Source organism: Schistocerca piceifrons, chromosome 3 (genome assembly GCF_021461385.2).
Source record: "Schistocerca piceifrons isolate TAMUIC-IGC-003096 chromosome 3, iqSchPice1.1, whole genome shotgun sequence".
Lineage (NCBI taxonomy): Eukaryota > Metazoa > Arthropoda > Insecta > Orthoptera > Acrididae > Schistocerca > Schistocerca piceifrons.
Genome location: NC_060140.1, coordinates 883,579,007 through 883,602,184, shown reverse-complemented (window position 1 = coordinate 883,602,184; position 23,178 = coordinate 883,579,007). Strand labels below are relative to the sequence as shown.

The following is a 23,178-nucleotide window of genomic DNA, read 5'->3' as shown; positions in this document are numbered from 1 at the left end:
CTGATAGCAACACGAGATCGATGTGATCAGACATTTTGTTACCATGACAAGTCGTCAATAGTGGTGGCTGGAACTCGAGTAATTGGGTAAAATGTGTTTAAGTTACGGGAAACCTGGTAAAATCACGAAAATTAATGGAAAAAATGTAAAACTGAGGTAAATACAACAAAAATGTGGATGAATGAGGGTACTTACATGCTCACCTGGGTGTATGAAGATCGTTCCATTCCTCCGATGGTGTGATTGATAACTAATGGTCCATACTATCTGTGCTCTATGGGTTTAAGTCCTGCAGAATACCTCTTTTCCACATGTAGTTATGCATTGCAAGCCAAAAAAAAATGAAAGTTGCAGTGTCCAAATATTTAGCAATCATGATGACTACCACCTAGAACACGAAAACAGTGATCATATACCTTGTACAATATTCCCCACCAATAATAGGAATCAATGCTCTTGGTCTTTTTGAAAACAGAACACTGAGGCCTGTGCTACCCCATCACTGTGGAGCATGAGTTTAAATGTAGAGGTTGTTACCTTTGGAGAGCTGTTTGGAGACACTCCACAGTGCTGCCGACTACTCCAGTTTCCATATGTTCTGATGTCTTCCACATTTTTGTCAATAAGAAACAATGCCTCTGTCTTTTATTTCAACTGTGCTGTGTTTTGTGGAAGCAACTTAACTTACAACATGCCATGTCCAGCTTTCTGTGAGAGCCAATGGATAAAAACGTGTTAATGCCAGTTTGGCACTTGACACAGACCTCAAAGTCACGGTGGAAAAATGAGATGTATTGTGGTGTAAAAGCTACTGTCATGCCCAGCTTGGATGTGCCACAACATAAAAACAATGTCTCAAACAGCTTATTGATTGTCTGTGGGATATGGTCCTCCTACAGTACAGGCGACAAAACGTTACATAGTTCTGTGCAAGCGAATTCAATCGCTGACCACCTGCTCCAATGGACCAATGTATGCATATTTAATAGGATCAGCACATATGCTTTATGTTAATACACAGACATTATTTGTTTTTGAGTTATCAAAAGGGAGAAGTTGAGTAATATCTTATCCAGTTCTCTACCAGACGGCGTTAGTGAGCTATTATAGTTGGATGTTATAAAAATAACGAGGAGAGAGGGAGAAAGACAGAGACTGTGATATCAGTGAAGTCTCTGGTGCCATTACACTTCCGTATGTCTAAGGCATTTCTAATCATAGGAATACGATGAAGGAGATCAGGACATGTACAGGGTGATATTTATAGACCATGATTCGACACTGATGAATTGTAAGTATTATGTTTCTGTATTTCTTTGTGCAGTCCGCGTATACTCTGCATTATTGTGAATTTCCTCCTGTATGTCAGTATCTATTTTTCTCATTGTGATAGCTCTCTACTTAGTGATGGGTTGGGGCTAGACAGCCTTCTAATTAATGGAACAGTGCTGTCAGAATGTGATGAGATTTTCAGAGAATTAACAGAGGTCTGTGACTTGGAGGGAGAAATTTCTTACTTGTGGAAACCATGTGAATTCAAATGCCGTATATCGAAGACTGGAAGATTCGTGTGATTTTTTTTTCGCTTGCCGCTCTTATTTTACAACCCACCACCTAATTGCTTATGGTGGGTCTTTATTGACCACTTACCTGCTGCGAGCAGTGTGTGGGCCCTGATGTGGCTTGAACCCCCACACCAGTTCTTGCATCCGGTCGCACCGTTCCCCGTGTCCCGTCACTTGGAGGTGGGTCTTAGTTGTTCATATTTTGTTTTCATCTTTTATTAGTTTGATTTTCTTTTCTTTTTCTTTTATTTTGTTTGCTTTGTTTTTTCTGTGTTTTCTTTCTTTTTGGCAGCTTATCCCAAAACCATTTAACAAAACTTTAACAAGGTATTTGAAATATTTTGAAAAAGAAGAGAGCATTGCTCATGAATTTATCATTGGATTTGTTCCCGTTACCGTTTCTCTTATCAAAACTTGTTTGTGTTCCATTGATAACTTCCCGGGTATCTTTCATAGCAGTTTCCCAGACCATAGTTATTATTTCCGCTCTGAAAACTATTTGTCTGCTTACTTCTTGGTTTAAATTTCAATGCCCATTCTAATTTTTCTACAAAGTCCAAAATTTCGACTGTTGAGTTGCTAGGACTGTGCACTAGATCCCACTGCAAATTTTCCGGTAACCGCCTTTTCAACACCGTAATTTCAGTAAGCACTCCCAATGGACGTTTCAGATGCATTAACCTCGCAAGTTCACGTTTACAGAATCCTCGAATCTACCCGTTCCTGTATTAAAATGTTGTCACGTTCAGAAACTCATTTTGGAGTCGCGTTTGCTTCACTTCACTCCAGAACTTGTTCAGGAAACTGCTTTCAAATATTTCGTAGGCAGTGAATGTATCACTGCGTATATTTGCCCACGACTGCAGCTCACCTTCCAACTGTCTTTTCACGAATTTTATCTTCGTCTCGTCGGACATTTCCCTTATAAAACCATCCCTGCACGCCACTAGAAAATTTGCTGGGTGATATTTTCCGTCGTCTCCAAAACATTTGACCGATCCCGAGTTCATCCACGGAACACTGATCACTGTAGAAGTTTGATGTGCAGCTAAGGAATTCAGTTTGTTTTTTATTTCATTGATTTGCTTTTTAACTTCAATATTTTCAATTTTAATGCCAGATTCTACTTGTTCCTTTATTTTATCTACTTCTTTCTCCCCTTTACCTATTCGAACGAATAAGTTGCTAATAGCCTCTGTCGTCTCAGCCATTAGAGCTCTTGCCTACTCATACAATTTCTTACGTTGCCTCCCAGATCTGCCTGTAACTTCTCCACCTTATCACTGAAATGTTTCTCCGCTTGATCTACCTTAGAGTCAAGTATCCCAACTTCATTAGAAATTTGGCTCATTTCATACCGAATGGTTTTTAATTTTTCGCCTATCAATTCCTCGATTCCACTAGCCATTTTACCTACTTCATCTTTCACAATCGAAGCTATTTCGGATTGAACCGAATCAGTTTTTAAATTTATGTCACCCATATCGGTTTAAACAGAATCAATTTTGGATTAATTGCGACATCATGTCTCCCCCAAATTCATCTCCCTTGCCTGATATCGGACTATTTGCCTACTAAATTCACTGCCGATCACGCTCTCCCGCTCCGACTTTGGGCTAAGCAGCTCTCTGGTACTTTCGGACCCACACAAACTGGCGACTGCTTAATATTAGCGACGTCTACTATTGGCGATTGAACTACAGAACCATACATAATCTTGCTATCAGCGCAGGTACTTAGCACTGTCGTGCTGGATCCTTCTGCCATGGTATTGCTGCCGATGTTGCAGTTGAGGCCAATGCTGAAGATCTCGTAGCCTCTGCTGTGGTACTGCAACCGCCACTGCGCGATGAATCGCCATTGAAGATGCCGCTGCTGGCTGGAGCCACGTGGATTCAGTGTCGCCTCTTTGTCCACGTTACTTTTTTATCATTCCTAACCACTGCTAAAACTCGGTGCACACAACTGTTGCAAAATTCGTAGCTCAGAGTCCTCACACAAACTGCCGAAACTGCCACAGACTTGGGACCTAGGTCACAGAATGTCGTTAACCGTGAGAATTACAATTGTAATTTCACAACTATTAAAGAAACCTAATATTCAGCCCTGAACCGATCTTACATTTAACTTTTGCGAGAGGTCCTGCCTATCAAAGTTCAGATAATACTTTTGGAAACACTTTGCAGAATTCAGATCAAATTCTAAACTTTCCAGATTTCGTACTCCACAACTAACACTTTCCAAAGTCCATTCGTCTTCCAACACTTTGCACGATTCTTGTCCCTCACTAACATTTTCCAAATTCCTATCCCAGACGAGCCCCCAATTACGAGCTAACATCCCAAAGATGTTTGGGCTCACATGCGGTTCCTCTTCATTGAAATGTCTTGGCTCAAACTCGTCTAGGGGTCGAACTGCACGTGTCGCATTACACGCCCTAAATTAGACACTTGTGACCCTTTGGTTAAATTGTCTGGCTAATGGAAAGTTTGCGAAATACAAAGTTAACATAACATATAATAACGGTAATAATAATATCGGGAACTAAATTAACGACCCATTTGGTTAGAATAAAATTTATTCAGAAAGGAAACTAATACCGAAAGTGGTCATATTTAGAGTTACTGTTACACTCGAGCGCATACCCATTTGACACAGTTCGATCATTCACAATCCAATCGCGAATTACAGGTCCAATACTCCACCTCGTTCACTACGTGAAAAGTTAAGAGTTCACACCAGGCGCGCGGCTGCTCACCGCTCAGAGAGAAAGTCCCGCGATACCACACAACGCGAAATTTTCTAAATCGTTTCACTTCCTAGTTACCTAAACACCGACCGTCCACTTCTACGTCTCTACCAGCACTGTCACTCTGCCTGTCTCCTGCCACGTTTTCCCGCGCGCCGAACATGTTCGCTCAACAGACTAGGGCAGTTCCCTTTCCTGAGGCCGTCCATATGATTGGCTATAGCTTATTCTACATTATTTTACATTTTAACATATTTAAATAATCAAAGCTTGACCACTTTCATGTTCTAAATAAAGTAACATTAATATCCATTATTTACTAAACGTTAAATTCTTGTACATAAAACCAATACAATTTCCTTCTTAACTTTGAATGACATGGCCAGTAGCCTTGCACCCATGTGCTTTCTGATAAATAAATAAAGAACAAAAGTAACTATTATGCACTAAACTTAAAAACCAATATTCGATTACCTAATTATTTAATAAGGTCTCATCCTGTCATCGTTCAATGTGCTTTGTGTGGAGGAAATGATCAGCTGATGCTTAACTGAAAATACTGATAATTTAAATTTACTATATCTTTTAAACAAATAAAGTTACAGAGTTGATATTTACAACTTTTGTCATTTTAATGATGTGCTTCTATATCAAATGTCGATCGGTAAAATCGACCAAAGCGTTTAGATTTTAGCATTCAGGTCTCTGTTACAAAACTTGTTAATTTCAGTTAAACAGTAAATCCTAAACTATTATAGATATGATCAATATTCAAGTTTTATGGGGATCACCATGAAAATCTATGAAGGACGTTAGATTAAAATTACTGTGGCTTCATTCCCTGCATTACTACAGAATTAAGTAGTTTCCATAAATGTTTCACTTTATAGCTGATCTTAGGTCCGCCATATTTAACAATGCTAGATCTCGTCCGACACAAATGGCTTTTACTGGGTTTTCCTATGACGTAGGTTCTTGTCTGACTCACTCGCACACTACAGCACTTAGGCCTCAAAAGACAAGAGACATCTATCAGTTTCCCCATCTCGTGGTGAATCTGCTTTCTTTGTAGCACTTGGTCCTGGTCGACAGGGTTCGTTTCACAATTCCTGAAGGCTGACTCTTTTGGCCATATCCTTAAATGAGAGTGAAATGCTCGTTAACTCACAGTGGGGAGGGGGAGTGTGGGATGGGAGAGGAGGGCTTGAGGATTTCGCAGAAGAGTGGGGAGGTGTTGAAAGGGGATGGGAGGGTTTCTCAGAAGGACAGATTATCCCTGGGGGTCATAATCAATTAACAGAACAATAGATTAATTGGGGGGAGGGGTTATTTGAAAAACCAAGTAGCAGGACAACATATTAAGGCCATAAATCAATCAGCTGTGACAATTTAATTAATTTGCATATCAATTTGATATCAAAAGTGTGCTAACCATCATCCCATTAATTTAACAACATCTGATTCATTGCAGACCACAGTGTGTCACAGCACGGAACATTCCCAAATTCGTCAGACAAATACTACATCCTCTGTGTCATTACAAAGGCAGCAACAAAGAGGCACCAAAGTGGGTAGCACATACAGGTTCTTTTGCCCTTCCAAAACAGTTTGGAGCAACCACTACTCCTGGCATAATTACCCCAGAAACTATGTGCTATAGTATATATATAATACGGGCGGAACACTGTTATCAGCTGCAGTTGGACACTAAATGGAATCAGCTTAATGTCCCTCTGCAGCTGATAGCAGTGATCCCCCCTTAATATACATACAGGGTGTTACAAAAAGGTACATCCAAACTTTCAGGAAACATTCCTCACACACAAATAAAGAAAAGATGTTATGTGGACATGTGTCTGGAAACGCTTAATTTCCATGTTAGAGCTCATTTTAGTTTCGTCAGTATGTACTGTACTTCCTCGATTCACCACCATGATTTCATACGGGATACTCTACCTGTGCTGCTAGAACATGTGCCTTTACAAGTACGACACAACATGTGGTTTATGCATGATGGAGCTCCTGCACATTTCAGTCGAAGTGTTTGTACGCTACTCAACAACAGATTCGGTGACTGCTGGATTGGTAGAGGTGGACCAGTTCCATGGCCTCCACGCTCTCCTAACCTCAACCCTCTTGACTTTCATTTATGGGGGCATTTGAAAGCTCTTGTCTACGCAACCCCGGTACCAAATGTAGAGACTCTTCGTGCTCGTATTGTGGATGGCTGTGATACAATATGCCATTCTCCAGGGCTGCATCAGCGCATCAGGGACTCCATGCAACAGAGCATGGATGCATGTATCCTTGCTAACGGAGGACATTTTGAACATTTCCTGTAACAAAGTGCTTGAAGTCACGCTGGTACATTCTGTTGCTGTGTGTTTCCATTCCATGATTAATGTGATTTGAAGAGAAGTAATAAAATGAGCTCTAACATGGAAAGTAAGCGTTTCCGGACACATGTCCACATAACATATTTTCTTTCTTTGTGTGTGAGGAATGTTTCCTGAAAGTTGGGCCGTATCTTTTTGTAACACCCTGTATAGCGTGTCACGGCTACTAGATCTGTCTGGTGTCTGTTCTTTCGAAGGAACAGGCACTATGCATTCAAATATGTGCTGTGTGCTGGGGGTTACTAGTGTGTTTTAGTAACATGTCCATAAAAAGAACTGAGTCCTGATACTGAGTTATATTTATAGACCAGCGACTCAATTTCAGCTCTCTAAAAGAAATGGATACAAGTAGTTGAACAGTGATGCAACGCTTGGCCAGACACAATTGTAAGCTGGCACCAGAATCAATATGACTACTGACAAGGCGATTTTAACTGCTATTGTGGGTTATTTTTCAAGTGTCTGAATGCATTGGCTGCCACTAGTAATGCCAGCAGAAATAATAAAGATAGTAGAGCAAGGAGTACTCCCCACATTGTCTGGAGATTTGGCACCGTTTCTGTGGAGACACTTCAAGTGACACTTAGAATACGCCCACTTGACCTACAAATACGGAAGAAAGCAATTATGTACTGGTTGAAGAGGAAAGACTGTTATCAACTTCAGCACCTTACAGATATTCGGGCCACAGACCATAGAGAGGTAAGAAATCAGACCATCCTCAGGCAACAACCGTGGAATGGCGCCGAAAAGTGAAGAGAAATCTAGGGCTTCTTCTCAAACATCAAACAGAGGATCAATTTATGACGTTTTCTGATGGGCCATGATCCACATGTCATGAATCTGCACCGAATTACAAGGTAAAAAAACAAACAAATTTGCCCCTGGAGAACAGCACACAGTCTGAAAGTGCCCTTCATAAGCGGATTAATTGGTGCTGGATGACAATAACTAAGTCAGCGTGAAACATTAAATGTTAGTGATATTCTGTACCACAAGTAAATCTGCCAGATCCTCGAAACATTACTACGCCGTGGCTAAAATAGAAATGAGCAAAACCGTTCTTTTCAGGACTTAGCTCACAAGTATTCATTGCTGGAATTACCTGGCATTTTTTATGGCTCACCATTCACTTACTAAAACAAATGAAAGGAAGTGCCTCACAGTTCTGAGTCAAGGTCATTGGATCTGTATTTTTACCTTATTTTAATCTGTTTTGAAATAACACAGAAAGAAAATTAGTCATTTTCCATTATATATATATATATATATATATATCTGGAAAGTCCTATATTTCATAAAAACTGAAAACATCACAACAGAATTCTGAATATTTTTATCAAGTTGAGCAATGATTAAAATAGAACCCATTCTTTTCATTTTATCATAATTTTATTGAAGACAAAACATGATATAAAAACTACAACATAAGTGAAATAAATTTTTTACCTCCTGAAATTACCTACAGTTTTTGTTTGCAATCAACATAACACTATACATATCTCAGAAGGGGGAACCTATCACCATTATGATTTATAAATAAAATTTGACCAGTTTTTCTTTCTGCATATTCGCTCGGAGGGCAACCACATAACTGGGATATTCGTAATCTTATTAGAACCAACTGATTTGATGTTTGAAGCATTCTCTGTTATCATAGCAGTCATATTAAACTTGATATTATGTTTGGTGATAATGGGCTTTAAACAGTTTGAAGTACTATCTGCAGTATGTTGGGTATGGCAGTCATCTGGATTATCACATCTTTAAAGATTCACTGTGTCCACCCAAATATTTTTAGGATCAATATTAGTCTGGTACGACAATCATGGCACGTCCAGGATTGTGGCTTCTTTAGAGCTGTATGTTTTTCCAAAAAAAATTACTAGTAGATTTAAATTCAAGTGAAGATGCAAAAACTGGTGAAGGCTTAATGGAAGAACATAAAAACCATCCGAATCGTTACATTAGCAGTAATTCACAGAGCAGAATTAGCTGTAAATAAAAATTATAATGAAAAAGTTGGAATGACAAAAATTTTACAAAATAAGTTTAGCGGTTTTATTATTAATAATCCAAAAGGAATAACTTATTTAATCGAATTTTTGAATAATTAACCTCTCACATTTTGGAAAAATTTGAAACAGGATTAGTTAATATTTTAATTAATAAATTTCCTTTTGAAATACATATTCTTAGTTATAATTATTGTGGTTCAGGAACAAAATGAGAAGAAAGATTAGCTAGGGATGATAAAGGAATAAATTCATCAGATGAAGCTTGTAAAAAAGATAATACTGCATACAGAGGTAATATATATTTAGAAAGAAGATATGAAGCAGATAAAGAACTTCAATTAACGACATAAGAAAGAATATATGCTGAAGATGCTTCAATGTTGAAAATTAGCAGCAACAGCAGTTAGAGGAATAATGTACAGAAAATGAAAAATAGGTATGGGCCTCAATGATAATGGTTGGGGATTATAAATTTTTTAATGTTTTTATTAAATTTTTATAAAACTTTTATCAACATGAACAAAGTTGAAAACTGTTAATATTATTCCTTTCCTGTTAATGAAAAAAGTAAAGATAATTTAAATATTCCTTGTAGAAACACATAAATTAATATAAATATTGGAGGTTATTGGGTTTATCCAAAACATGTTCAGTTATATATGAAATTTAAAATCGTTCAGACTGATAGATCAGATTGCCCTACTTATAATGGAAAATCTAATAAGAACTTAACTGATTATTATACTCCAAAACTATTTGATTTTATAGTTGTAACAAAAGGAAATAATGTTTTATCAAGAATAGAGCATTCTTTTATTTCTTCGTCAGTTTTACTAAATTTAACTTCATGTCCTGACAAAATTTATATGGAAGAAGATATATTTATAATGGTAAAATAAAAAGTAACAAAACTGAAAAAGTCTCTCCATCAGAAATGTTCAGTGGCTTTTTAAAAGATCATGTAGAAATTATGTGGAAAGGATATTTAACTGTGATTTTTACTTCAAATTCTAGTGCTGGTGATCCTGTTCTTAGAAAGTCTGATAAAAATTATGCTGGTGTGGAAGTGGATTAATTTGAATGGAATCCCCAAGGAACAAGGAAGAGAGGCAGTCCTAGAGGTACATACATGAAAGAGGATGTGAGAAGAGGTAGCAAGGAGAGTTGGCAAGATCTGGGCGGAATTAAGGGAAATGGCCAAGGGCAGAGCTAGATGGCGTGTTCTCCTGGCTGCCCTTGCCCCCATAAGTAAAATCACTCATATATCAAGTAATGTATTATAATTGTTTGTTTAAATATGTCTTTGTGTCAGGCCCAGTTATTGTTAAGTAGCTCCCTTGACTGTGTGTGAAACAGATTTGCAAGAATCTGTGGTCCATGTTCATGTGGTTTCACTATCTAAAGCAATCACACATAACATACTTGGACTATTAAAAGCCAAATACAGGATGTAAAGAAAACTTATAAATCTTAAAGGAACAGGTATTAAGAGAGATATGACTATTACACAAAAATTTGCACTGCACTTGTAATCAACCTTAACATTAAAGAAAACAATTTGTCACAGGATATGATGACAGCTCATAGCACGGTGTTCCTTTTAGTAATTCTGGCTGCAGTTTGACATAACAAATGTAAAAATCTGGTGCTTCAACTTGTTAAAATATTTATAAAATGCAGATTTATCTTCCTCAAGCCCCTTGCACAATGTGTGAAATTCCCTTTCTGCACCACATCATGACATTTTTCAGACCCACATGCTTCTCTTTCTTGCATTGTTTTGCACTTCTCTCTTTCTCCTCTAATGTACAAGTTGCAAACCATTTCAGACCAATAAATGTCATTTTCAAAGAAATATGTACTCCAGCATTCACATGTATAAGCTGCCATATTGTGTGTATGCATCTCAGGCACAAGGACAGTTGAAAATCATCTTGCAAAGATGGTAATTCCCGCGAAAAAAAAAACAGTTGAGGGCAGTTATACAAGTTGGTATCATGTGACTTAATTGACTTGGAGTGCCGTGACAAGCATATACACTGACCAACGACCAATACAAAATAATTTTTTATTCTATAACTCTTTGGGATACATCTTGACGTGATGGTGCCATAACGGGATGGTACCATGACAGCCAATGTGAATTAGTCTTAACTCATAAACTCACTTCCATCATTTGATACTAAGGCCCTTGGCACACGGGACGAGACAGTTAACCCTGACATGCAGCAGATGCAAGATATCCCATGTCACAACAGACATCATTGTTGGCACATGCCAAATAGAAGAGAAATTAATGCTGTTAATTTCATAGGAAACTACCACAACGTTTCAGAAAAGGCGAAGCTGGGAAAAAAATTTAGAATGCAGCAGGATGCAAACTAGCTATCAATCCACATCTCCATTTTGGAGTATGGTGCTTTAACTAACAATGCTATGCTAATGATCCGCCTCCACTCATCTTGTATCTTACATTGCAATACGCTGAAAGCTTCATTTGCTGAAATGTTATTGATATTTAATTCTAACAGATTATAATAAGAGTGACAGGTTTTCATGAACTTTCTTCAATGGATCGATGCCTTAGAACAACTTTTTCTCACAACATGCGAGTTATAATGTGAAAATAACTAAATACCAAAATTCTTCAAACATTAGTATAACAAACCAAAGACTGTGATTTATTGGTAGAACACTTAGAAAATGCAACATGCATCTACTAAAGAGACTACTTAAGCCATGCTTTTCTGCCCTCTTCTGAAGTATTGCTGTCCAGTGTGAGATCCACAGCAGATAGGATTGACCAAAAAAGTTCAAAGAAGTAGAGCTCGTTTTGTATTATCGCAAAATAGGGGAGAGACTGTCATGGATATGATATGTGAATTGAGGTGGCAGTCATCAAAACAAAGGCGTTTTTCGTTGTGGCAGGATCTTCTCATGAAATTTCAATCGACAGCTTCCTCCCCAAACTGTGAAAATACTTAGTTGACGCTCACCTACATACAGAGGAATGATCACCATACTAAAATAAGAGAAATTAGAGCTCACACAGAAAAATTAAAGTGTCCATTTTTCCTACACACTGTTTGAGAGTGGAATAGTAGAGAAATAGCTTGATGGTGGTTCGATGAACCATCTGCCAGTCACTTAATTGTGAACTACAGAGTAATTGTGTACATATAGATGCTTCACAAGTAGTTGAGGAGGTTCATGTCCGACATTTATAACTTTTTCAAGTGTTAATCTGAAAGCGAGACTTCTATCTTTGACATTTTGAAGACTCAAGAACAAGCTGCACAAGCACATGTCGGCAAGAGTTCTCTACAGAGAATAACAGTAGACAAAAGTATCAGAGCTGTAGAAACCTCAGGAAAATTTGTTTTCGTGTCTCCTGGAAACAATGAAATCGTAAGTAACCTGTAACACAAATAGATGGTTTTGACAACGATATTTTAAAGCGCTGCATGTTTGAGATGTTGGGCTTCGTCAATGCAAAGAATTATAATAGATATTGGTTTCAAATACATTAAGAAGGGAGTTTTTGATTGAAAGAAGTGACGTAGAAGCAGCACGAACCACGTCCTTTATAAAGATACATGATTCAAGAGAAGGAAGTAGCTCTACAGTGTATAACCATGATGAAACATGAGTGAATGTGATAATTCCATGAATACCTGTTGGAAAATGAGCGATGGTGTTAGCAGCTTTAAAGTTCCCATAGGAAAAAGCTTGCGTATACTTATTCTGCATTTTGGCTCTTCTGATTTGGTTCCTGAGAGTAACCTTGTATTTAGGTGTAAGAGAAACAGTAATGACTACCATTCGGAAATGAACGCTGTCACTTTCAAGAAGTGGTTCACTGAGCAATTCTTGCCATACCTTGCTTCGAAGTCGGTCATTGTAATTATCATGCAAGTTGTAATTCAGCTGTTACAGAGAAAAGACAAAGTACAAGCACCAAGAAAGGCGATATTGTATTCTGGCTGAAAAATATAAATATTCCAGACAATATAAGCCAGACTCGTGCTGAACTCCTGCAGCTCTTTAATTCATAAAAGTCACATGACAAGATGTACAAATCTGACTTTCTTGCATATGAGTGTGGTCACACAGTTTTGCGATTATACACATATCACTGTCAGTATAATCTAATGGAATTAATTTGTGCACAGGTTACAAATTATGTAGGAAAACAAATAAAACATTCAAGATAACAGACACTGAGTCGCTTGTGCATGAAACTGTCTATTGCAACCCCCTTCAGCATAGGCAACTGTGTGTGGCAGTTTCAGGAGTATGACTTTACAGGGAAGTGAAGATAGATAAAAGCCTTGAACCTATCACTCTCAATTTACAATCAAATAGTTTCAACATTGACTCAGATAGCGGATAGTATTCAGATGAAGACTTTGAAAAACAGTAAAGTTATAATCTTTCTTGGTTTTAAAGACTCATGTTTAAAAATGTTTTTGTCAACATATCAGTTGCATACATAGCAAATGAGTATTCCCTAGCTTTTTTTATTAGGAATATCTAGCCTATGAAATATTCAGACTATAATGTTCAACACGTTGCCCAGCATGCCCTAACTACTTGCGACAATGCGGCCACATAAATTCGTCAAAAACTCCAATAGTTCGACAAGTATATCCACGTCAGTTTCAAGGCACGAGTTGGAAAATGCCTTAAAATGAAAGGGAGGGTTACCTGTCAAGATATTGGTGGTTTTCGACGTTATTGGCCAGCATTCAGTCGAGCTATTCACAGAAGATTGGTAATTGTTGGCTTGTTCAGTGGATCATAATGCGTTCTCCCACTGAATGTCGGACGAATTAGTTTAAACACATAATGCCTGTTGATACCTAAAAATATGGTAACATACTGACAATTTTTACGTCATTCTTTTGCGTTAGTGTTTGCTGCCAGTAATTCTTTTTTACACATAGTGATTTACATTGAACTGCAGTGAAACATACCCACATACGCGCATTGTACACATTTAAAAAATAATATGGGATAAAAGCAGCTGTGTAAAAAAAATACAATGATTTCGGTTTGAGTTTGAAGCTTATTTTTTGTGTGTTAAATTTTTACTTGTAATGTAGTCCAAATCGCAATAAATAGCAATTACTGCAACCATTTTCGATGATCAAGTCGTTAGACTATCATCGTTTTGAGAAAAATTGTACTTGATGTCTTTACAAAGCTGCGTCAGCTGTTCTCATCTCCCTTCGTCACAGCCACAATTGCTATGGAGCAGTGGACACAACCTAAAAACGTGAAGTAAGATTTCTCTGATTTAGACGACTGATGTATTACTCTCTCATAGATCTGAACATATAATACGATGTACCGAAGGCGAATGAACCTGATCATTGTTCGCAGCAACACAATTCGCAATGTTGACTTTGTTTCCCCGCTCTCTGCATGCACAGATCTCAATACACCCTGATGTGACGTGACATGGAGTGACGTGGCGTAAAGTGATGTGACGTGACGTCCAGTGTGTGAATTGGCCGTCATACAACATTTGTGTATGGCTATGTTAATTGATGATATAACACAACTCTTCTTTGTAAGCAATGACAAATATTTGATTTTCCATCAATCCAACAACGCATTCTTCCAGAGACAGTGGCGCCAAGCAGACTGATGTTAACTTAGTGTGGAGATCTTTGACCAAGGTCACTGAGCCCACAGAACAAAAAAAGCCACCTCTATGTTGAAAAAACAATTCTGCGATCAGCTGTTCTTCATAGAAGTATATTTATGTTGGGCGTGCAATGCATCGGTTCCGCTTAGTGACATTCGACGTTATTGGTACGCTCCTTAATTTTCGAGCCCCACCACCAACATTTTATTCGGAAGCAGCATCTCGTTTTGGTATCAAGGCGCAGCCTTCCGATATTGCATCTGTATTTCTATCGGAATATGAGAAGCAGAGCAGTCTCCATCCAAACTTCGGCCAGCAAACGGGTATAGGCTGGAAAAAATGGTGGAACCAGCTAGTTGTAGAAGTCCTTGACAAGGCAACAAATAGTCAGTATAGCAGAACCAAATATGACTCAGTTGCCGAGTATCTCATAACCGCATACAAAAACGGAGAACAGTATAATGTCGCAGATGGCGCCCAAGATCTGTTGTCATACCTTCAGCAAACAAATACAATTCTCGGTATTATATCAAACTATGACGAAAGGCTCCACTGTGTGCTGAACTCTTTGGATTTAAATAAATATTTTGATTTTGTCTTAACATCTTATGAAGCTGGTATTGAAAAACCTTCTACAAAAATTTTTGAGAAAGCTCTTGACTTAGCCGTGAAAATTGATAGTCATGTTAGCCCAACCTGCGCACTGCATATCGGAGACAAGATTGAAACTGACTACAAAGGGGCAATGAAAGCTCAGTGGAAGTGTGCATTGTTAAAGAAAAATAAAGACGAATTGTTGATTAAGCGGTTGCAAAGAGATGGAGTGTTGACGAATTACGTATTTAATGATTTGTCAGAACTTAAGGCAAGACTTCCTCATCTGTGAGAAAAGAAAGTCTGCCCATGGACGTAGTAAAACTTTGTGTTATACCAGAACCAGATAATAAAGAGGTGTATTTAGTGATAAGTGTTGTGACACTAAACCGTATTTTAAATTGTCAAAACACAATTAATGTTTGATATTGGCATCTGAGTTTGTAAGGGTAGACGCACAAAGACAGATCAACTCTAAGCCTGCATTAAATAGAAAAAGTTAGGTCTGTCTGAATTACATGTGGTGCTACCCACCAAACTATACATTTTGTGTTTAATATAAATGCTGTTCATTCCAGTGTAATACAGGAATAAAATTAAAATAATTCTTGGAGGTAAAAATTTGCTACTATGTAAGAAATTGAAATTAAAATCTAGGCACACTGGCCTTTTATCCTGGGGATCTGTTTTTCGTATTGATGTTAACAGCTGCTGCATTCAGAATGGCCAACTTATTTTTAATTTGGTATAGTTTAATTTAGCTGGTATATTTTTTTTTAATGTTGTGTAATGATTGCTGCGGTAGAACAATGTAACGAGACTGATGCCCAAAACTCTTCTTAGATCTACTTTTTGCTTTCATTTCACTTTTATTTTTAAAAAATAGATATAAATTAAATAATTAACAGGCTTAATTTTGGCAGAGTAATAGGTTCGAGGTCTCCTCATGATATGTTACGTGTCTCAGTTGTCATAATTTGTATGCATTTTAGGGCTACAACATGGTACTGGACAAGTGCTTCCTCCTGCACGGTCCACCCATCTCTTTATATCTGAGTGACAAACTGATCTGTGTCATAGGCCGACATGGAAGTTAGGTTTGAAGGTCAAAGTTTCATTCTCAGTTGGAAAAGCTGGCAGACTTTAATGCAAAATAATGGTTGTCATATAGGTTTTGTCAGATAGACGCATAACAACTAAATACATTTAGATATATACGTAAGTGACAAGTATACATAACATATTGTATAGCACAGTAAAAATTAATAACTGGGTAGAAAAACCAGGGCAATAAAAATATACGACACAGTGCACTAATTTATAACCTACCATTTAACCAAAACACATTAACTTTGAACATTAGCATAAATTGCTAATCTCATTACATTTCACTTAGGCCCTATTTATCTTTTACTGTACAATAATTCTTTTTGAGGATGAATATTTGAGTAGGTTTATCTGAAGTTACAATCTGATGTTTCTTTATTGTCTTGAAGTGTTTCTCGAAAATCCCTCCGAGGATTCCCATTTGAGTTCCTGAAGCATGTCTGTAATACTTAGGTGTTGTTTGAACCTGCCAGTAGCAAATCTACCAGCCCAACTCATAATTGTTTCGATGTCTTCCTTCAATCTGAGCAGGTACGGATCCCAAATGCCAAACAGTATTCAAAAATAGGTCACAACAGTGCCCTATATGCAGTCTCCTTTACAGGTGAACCACTCTTTCCTAAAATTCTCCCAATAAACTGGAGCTGACCATTCGCGTTCCCTATCGCAGTTCTCACTTGGTCATTCCATTATCATATTGCTTTGCAATGTTACACCCAGATATTTAAAAAACTTGACTGTGTCAAGCAGGACACTAGCAATACTGTTTCTGAACATTACAGGTTTGATCTACCTACTCATCCGCATTAACTCACATTTTTCCACATTTAGGGTTAGCTGCCATTCATCACACCATCCTTGTACCCAGCAGATATAGGAGTCCAGACTATTCATGATGCCCTCCTCCAACTGCAGAGGCTGATTAAGGAGGTGTCTTTCTGCTAGGCACCAGGGCACATGGGTATTGTGGGGAATGAAAGGACACGTAGCTGTCAAGGAGATGAGTCGTGATCATCAGTTATTTCTGTTTGCCATCCCCTTGCATGTTATCACCTCAGTGTTGTGGTACAGAGTCAGGTATCAATGGAAAGGTGAGTACCAAAACCTTGTAAAACCCACTAAGCAGCTGTGGTGTACCTCATTTCAGTCACGAGGACAGGACGAGATCCTCCTTCCTCGTCCTCATATAGGCCACAGTCCTCTGATGCATGGCTTCTTGCTCCAGTGAAAGGATCCTCCAATGTGTGGTGTTAGTGGTGTACAGCTCACTGTGCGCTACATTTTGCTAGGCTGTGTTTTATTTTCAGACCAGAGGGCAGCGGCAGATTTGTCGGCAGATCTGTCCTCTATTTTAAGTGATACTGAAACAAATGTGATTAGAGTTTAAAGCTTCCATGATGTGTCGAAGGTGTTTCCAAAAAAAATTTAGGAAGATTTCCTTAATGTGTTAACAGAATGACTGGCTCCCCATATTTTTTGTAAGTGATCAGCCAGTCACATTCCCATGTGTCTTTCTTTTAGTGCTTCTGCGATTTTACCTACATTTTAATCCCAAGTACAGCACCTTTCACCCTTCTCTGTTGTCTAAAGGCCTGTGAGATGGAGAGAGCGTGCGGGCCAGCACAAGTGAGGTGGGAGTGATGAATGAGTGACATTTTATAGCTTTCCTCCTCACTGTGTCATTTCAATTTTAGTCATTTTACCCACATTAATATCTTTTAACATGTGTAAGGGCACTAATAACCTTGGCGTTGAGCACCCATAAGCTCCAAACATGCACACACAAACATCTTTTACCATGTCATGAGTGTTGTTGTCAACAGTCTTTTTTTCTCCATGCATAACACTTTCTGTGAAGATGGAAAAAATAGACCTGGGTTGAATGTACTTCCCTGCAGGACTTCTATGCTGGTAGTTGTGCAATTGAGGAAACATGACCGCAGAGAAAGAGAAAGAGAGAAGAACACACATGCTGACGTCACATAAAATACCAATGTAAATAGTTGCACTTAATAACTGGAATAAATTCCTAGAGTGCACCATGCTATGGATGAGAAAAAATGTAACTGGTGTAGTACTTGATTATTAAATCCTTAATGACACCTGACTCTTGTACCTCAACAGCGAGGTGATAACATGCAGGGGTACACCAAACTGAAGTAACTGAGGATCACGACACTTATCCCTGGTGCTACATCTGTCCTTTCATTCCCCACAGTACCCATGTGCCCTGGAACCTCTGATTATGATGAATCGAATTGAATTCTACTACTACTGCTGCTGCTGCTGCTGCTTTACTAGTGCCTTGTCTCTATCCAAATTGTGATGTCTTTAGCGAGTTATATGTATCGAGGTATTTGATAAAGCTATCTTTCATGATCATTTCTATTATCTTAGAAAATGACAGTAACAGTGAGAGATCAGTTTTGTATATTTTCAGTATCACCCTTACTGTATACCTACTGGCAAAACTCTGACTTGCCTGGTGTACTCAAGAAAGGTACCTGAACTGTTTTGAGCCATTTTTGCTATCTGTGCATTCTTTGAGCACTTCATCTATACCAAGCATTTCTTATTTTTTAACTTGTGTACTAGGTTTCTGACTACCTGCCCAGTAGCAAGTAACAACACAAGTGTTTGTTAATTAGCTTGTGGCATGCAATAAGTATGACTCCCAAAGTTTTTTTGTAGTTTTATTGCAGTGTTGGAGAAGCAACTGGTAGGAAGTTGGCTAATATTCTTGGTTTACAAATTAACGCTCCTTGTTCTCTCTCTCTCTCTCATATTTGGAATCTATTTCCCTGCGAGTTCCCTTCCCTGTTTCCTTTCTTTCAACTGTCCTAATCACTTTTGCTTTATTGTCCAATTGGCACTTGACATTGTCATTCATGACTTTCCTTACAGCTAGCAACACTTGATCCTTTTTAGAAAGCTAAGGTATTTCAGGGTTTGGAAGGGTATCATAATTTTTCATGACTCCAATAGAATTTAATACTTTTTGGAAATGTTTCCTCAAATTTTAGTTTAAACACTTGAAAATTTACAATACTTAACCTGTACATTTCCTTAACATGAAAACGCTCACCAGTGCGGCTTTATCCTGCCGGTTGAGCCTACAATACCGAGACTGCTGTTCAGCAGGTGCTCTGGGGTGAGGAATGGCTGGGGAAGGGTATCTGGTGGCTCGGAGGGAGGCAGCAGGTATACAGGGTAGAAATGTGGTAGGGAGAGCACACAGGTGAATGGGGTAGAAATGCGAAGAATATGGGTACTGTAGCTTGTGAGTTCTTGTGGTACACAATGACAATGACATGGGTTGGGAGGAGGTGGCAGGACAAAGGAAGGGTAGACTGGTGGGTAGAGATTGTGGCTGCAGTGGATTAGCAGCGATTGAGACCAGGAAGATTACAGGGGTGAAGGATGTGTTGCAAGGATAACTCCCATCAATGTAGCTCAGAAAAGCTGGTGCTGGGGTGAAGGATCCAGATGCCACAAGGTGTGAAACAGCCACTGAAACTGAACATGTACTCAGCAGTGTGCTCTGTCACTACATGGTCAACTATGTTCATGGCCACAGTTTCGCAAGGGTCATTCATTCTGGCGGATGGCTGGTTGGTGATCACCCCCACAAAAAACGCTGTGCAGAAATTGCAGAAGAGTTGGTATATCACATAGCTGCATTCTCAGACTTCTGATGGGCTATGATAAGCCTGAGACAGGACTAGATTAGGATGTGCTGTGTGGGTGAATCAGATACATCTTACACCTTGATCATCCACCCCACTCAACACAACTCTTCAACTTTTGTTACTATGTATTTAATTATAGAGTTATTTAAGTATAACCTTACTGTATGACGCACCTGAGCTAGTGTGTCTGGCTTTTGGAAGGTTGTAATAAAAAACCAGGAAAATTTTAAATCTTTTAAGTTTTACTGAGGTCTGTCAGAAAGATACAGAAATCAAAGTTGACTAGGAGTCCTACGTGTCTGAACAAGTCTGATACAGCTGACATGTGACAGGTATCCTGCTAGTGACTGATCAGACCAAAACCCAGTAGTTAGCTGTTTGCATGTTCTCCAGATCATAAATCTGATCTCTTACTATCTGTACCTACGCCCACACTTGGCAAACAACTTTCAGCATTTTTCCACATATTGAGGTTTCTTCCCGTCTCATTCTAATATTGAATGTGGGAACAACAATGGTGTAAATCCCTGTGTATATGTGTGTGTGTGTGTGTGTGTGTGTGTGTGTGTGTGTGCGCGGGGGGGGGGGGGGGGGGGGGACACTTGCATGCTCTGTCATCTAATCTTCTCTCTGTGTTTGCTACAGGAGCAAAAAATATGTGCAGTTTACAGTTTCCAACTGATAAAATGGAAACATACTACACATTTACACATACATTATGGTTCTACACATTCACAAATTTTTCTATGGGGTAGGAGTACTCAAGGAAATATGATTTTAGCATCTCTTTGAAGTTCATTATACTATATAATAGATCCGTCATATCACTGGGTATGTGGGCAGACATTTTTATGGTTGAATACGTCTCTCTGTTCTGTGCCACAGTAAGGCTGAGTGATGGATATTATGAAACATTTCTTCTTTTCTTGTTGTATCTAAAATGCTACTGTTGCTTTCAAAATGTGATTGACAGTTGACAGGAAATTGAAAGGAAGTAAATGCACTGCGAGGTTGTTGCCATTAAGTCCAACTGTTTAAAGAAGTGTGTACAAGAATCTCTAAAGTGGACACCCTGTATTATCACTATTAAGCAATTCTGTGCAATGTACACGTTTTTCCAGAAAGAGTAGGTACTCCGGAATATGATGCTGTAATACTTTAGCGAGTGAATATAGAAAAAGAAAGTCAATTTTTTGAGATTTTTATCTAAAAAAAAAATGCCGTAACACATAATGTAGTTGGAGGTGTTTCAAGTTTAAGATCTACAACAGGTGAGTGCACTCAGAAGTTTTGTCATTTGTGGGCAACTAATTCTAAAACAGAGGAGCCAGTGGCAAGTCTCATGGCATGAAGAAATGCCAAAAATTTTCAGAAATGATGTACACTCCTGGAAATTGAAATAAGAACACCGTGAATTCATTGTCCCAGGAAGGGGAAACTTTATTGACACATTCCTGGGGTCAGATACATCACATGATCACACTGACAGAACCACAGGCACATAGACACAGGCAACAGAGCATGCACAATGTCGGCACTAGTACAGTGTATATCCACCTTTCGCAGCAATGAAGGCTGCTATTCTCCCATGGAGACGATCGTAGAGATGCTGGATGTAGTCCTGTGGAACGGCTTGCCATGCCATTTCCACCTGGCGCCTCAGTTGGACCAGCGTTCGTGCTGGACGTGCAGACCGCTTGAGACGACGCTTCATCCAGTCCCTAACATGCTCAATGGGGGACAGATCCGGAGATCTTGCTGGCCAGGGTAGTTGACTTACACCTTCTAGAGCACGTTGGGTGGCACGGGATACATGCGGACGTGCATTGTCCTGTTGGAACAGCAAGTTGCCTTGCCGGTCTAGGAATGGTAGAACGATGTGTTCGATGACGGTTTGGATGTACCGTGCACTATTCAGTGTCCCCTCGACGATCACCAGTGGTGTACGGCCAGTGTAGGAGATCACTCCCCACACCATGATGCCGGGTGTTGGCCCTGTGTGCCTCGGTCGTATGCAGTCCTGATTGTGGCGCTCACCTGCACGGCGCCAAACACGCATACGACCATCATTGGCACCAAGGCAGAAGCGACTCTCATCACTGAAGACGACACGTCTCCATTTGTCTCTCCATTCACGCCTGTCGCGACACCACTGGAGGCGGGCTGCACGATGTTGGGGCGTGAGCGGAAGACAGCCTAACGGTGTGCGGGACCGTAGCCCAGCTTCATGGAGGTGGTTGCGAATGGTCCTCGCCGATACCTCAGGAGCAACAGTGTCCCTAATTTGCTGGGAAGTGGCGGTGCGGTCCCCTACGGCACTGCGTAGGATCCTACGGTCTTGGCGTGCATCCGTGCGTCGCTGCGGTCCGGTCCCAGGTCGACGGGCACGTGCACCTTCCGCCGACCACTGGCGACAACATCGATGTACTGTGGAGACCTCACGCCCCACGTGTTGAGCAATTCGGCGGTACGTCCACCCGGCCTCCCGCATGCCCACTATACGCCCTCGCTCAAAGTCCGTCAACTGCACATACGGTTCACATCCACGCTGTCGCGGCATGCTACCAGTGTTAAAGACTGCGATGGAGCTCCGTATGCCACGGCAAACTGGCTGACACTGACGGCGGCGGTGCACAAATGCTGCGCAGCTAGCGCCATTCGACGGCCAACACCGCGGTTCCTGGTGTGTCCGCTGTGCCGTGCGTGTGATCATTGCTTGTACAGCCCTCTCACAGTGTCTGGAGCAAGTATGGTGGGTCTGACATACCGGTGTCAATGTGTTCTTTTTTCCATTTCCAGGAGTGTATATCACTAAATGAACAATATTATATATGATTATTCATGAATTCATAGTTATCATGAGTAATAAAAGTTACCATACATAACCAGATTTGGTTATTTGAAGGTGCATATCGCTTTTGTCGTTCTTTTTTTCACTATAGAGAAAACTGATGAAATGTTTTATGTACAAAACTTTTTTTCAGTCAAACTGAAACAATGTGTACATAGTGTTTCTTAACATTTAAAACCAGTATTTCAATAATTGGTTCTTTCATTGTGATAATGCTTCAGCTCATTGGTGAAAATTTTGTACTGACTAATTCACTGCAGTGAGTGTATAACTTCTTGAGTGTCTGACATGAAACCCTGATATGCCATGTGACTCTGCCCGATTCTTGTAACAGTAAATTCGCAAAGACATGGTTCCAAAGTAGTTGAACTTAGTCTGAAAAAGGAAAATAAGCAGAAGTGCATTGCAACCTTTCCTAGAGCTCTTTACCATACCACTGAATGAAGACTCTCTCCAAAAAATAAGGACTTTTCAGCTTTATGTATGAGCCTGCCCAGTGCTCAGTGCCTCTTCTATTTGGTAAGTAAAAATCTATCCTTATTTACATATTATTATT

General features: G+C 39.4%; 1 protein-coding gene across 1 annotated transcript; it reads left to right on the top strand.

The window, feature by feature from the left end:
- The first annotated feature begins 14,432 nt into the window (after positions 1–14,432).
- Positions 14,433–15,588, top strand: LOC124789726 (rhythmically expressed gene 2 protein-like). Its single transcript, XM_047257176.1, has one exon. It carries the CDS (start codon positions 14,512–14,514, stop codon positions 15,265–15,267), a length of 756 nt encoding a protein of 251 aa, XP_047113132.1. The 5' UTR covers positions 14,433–14,511; the 3' UTR covers positions 15,268–15,588.
- The last annotated feature ends 7,590 nt before the right edge of the window (positions 15,589–23,178 follow it).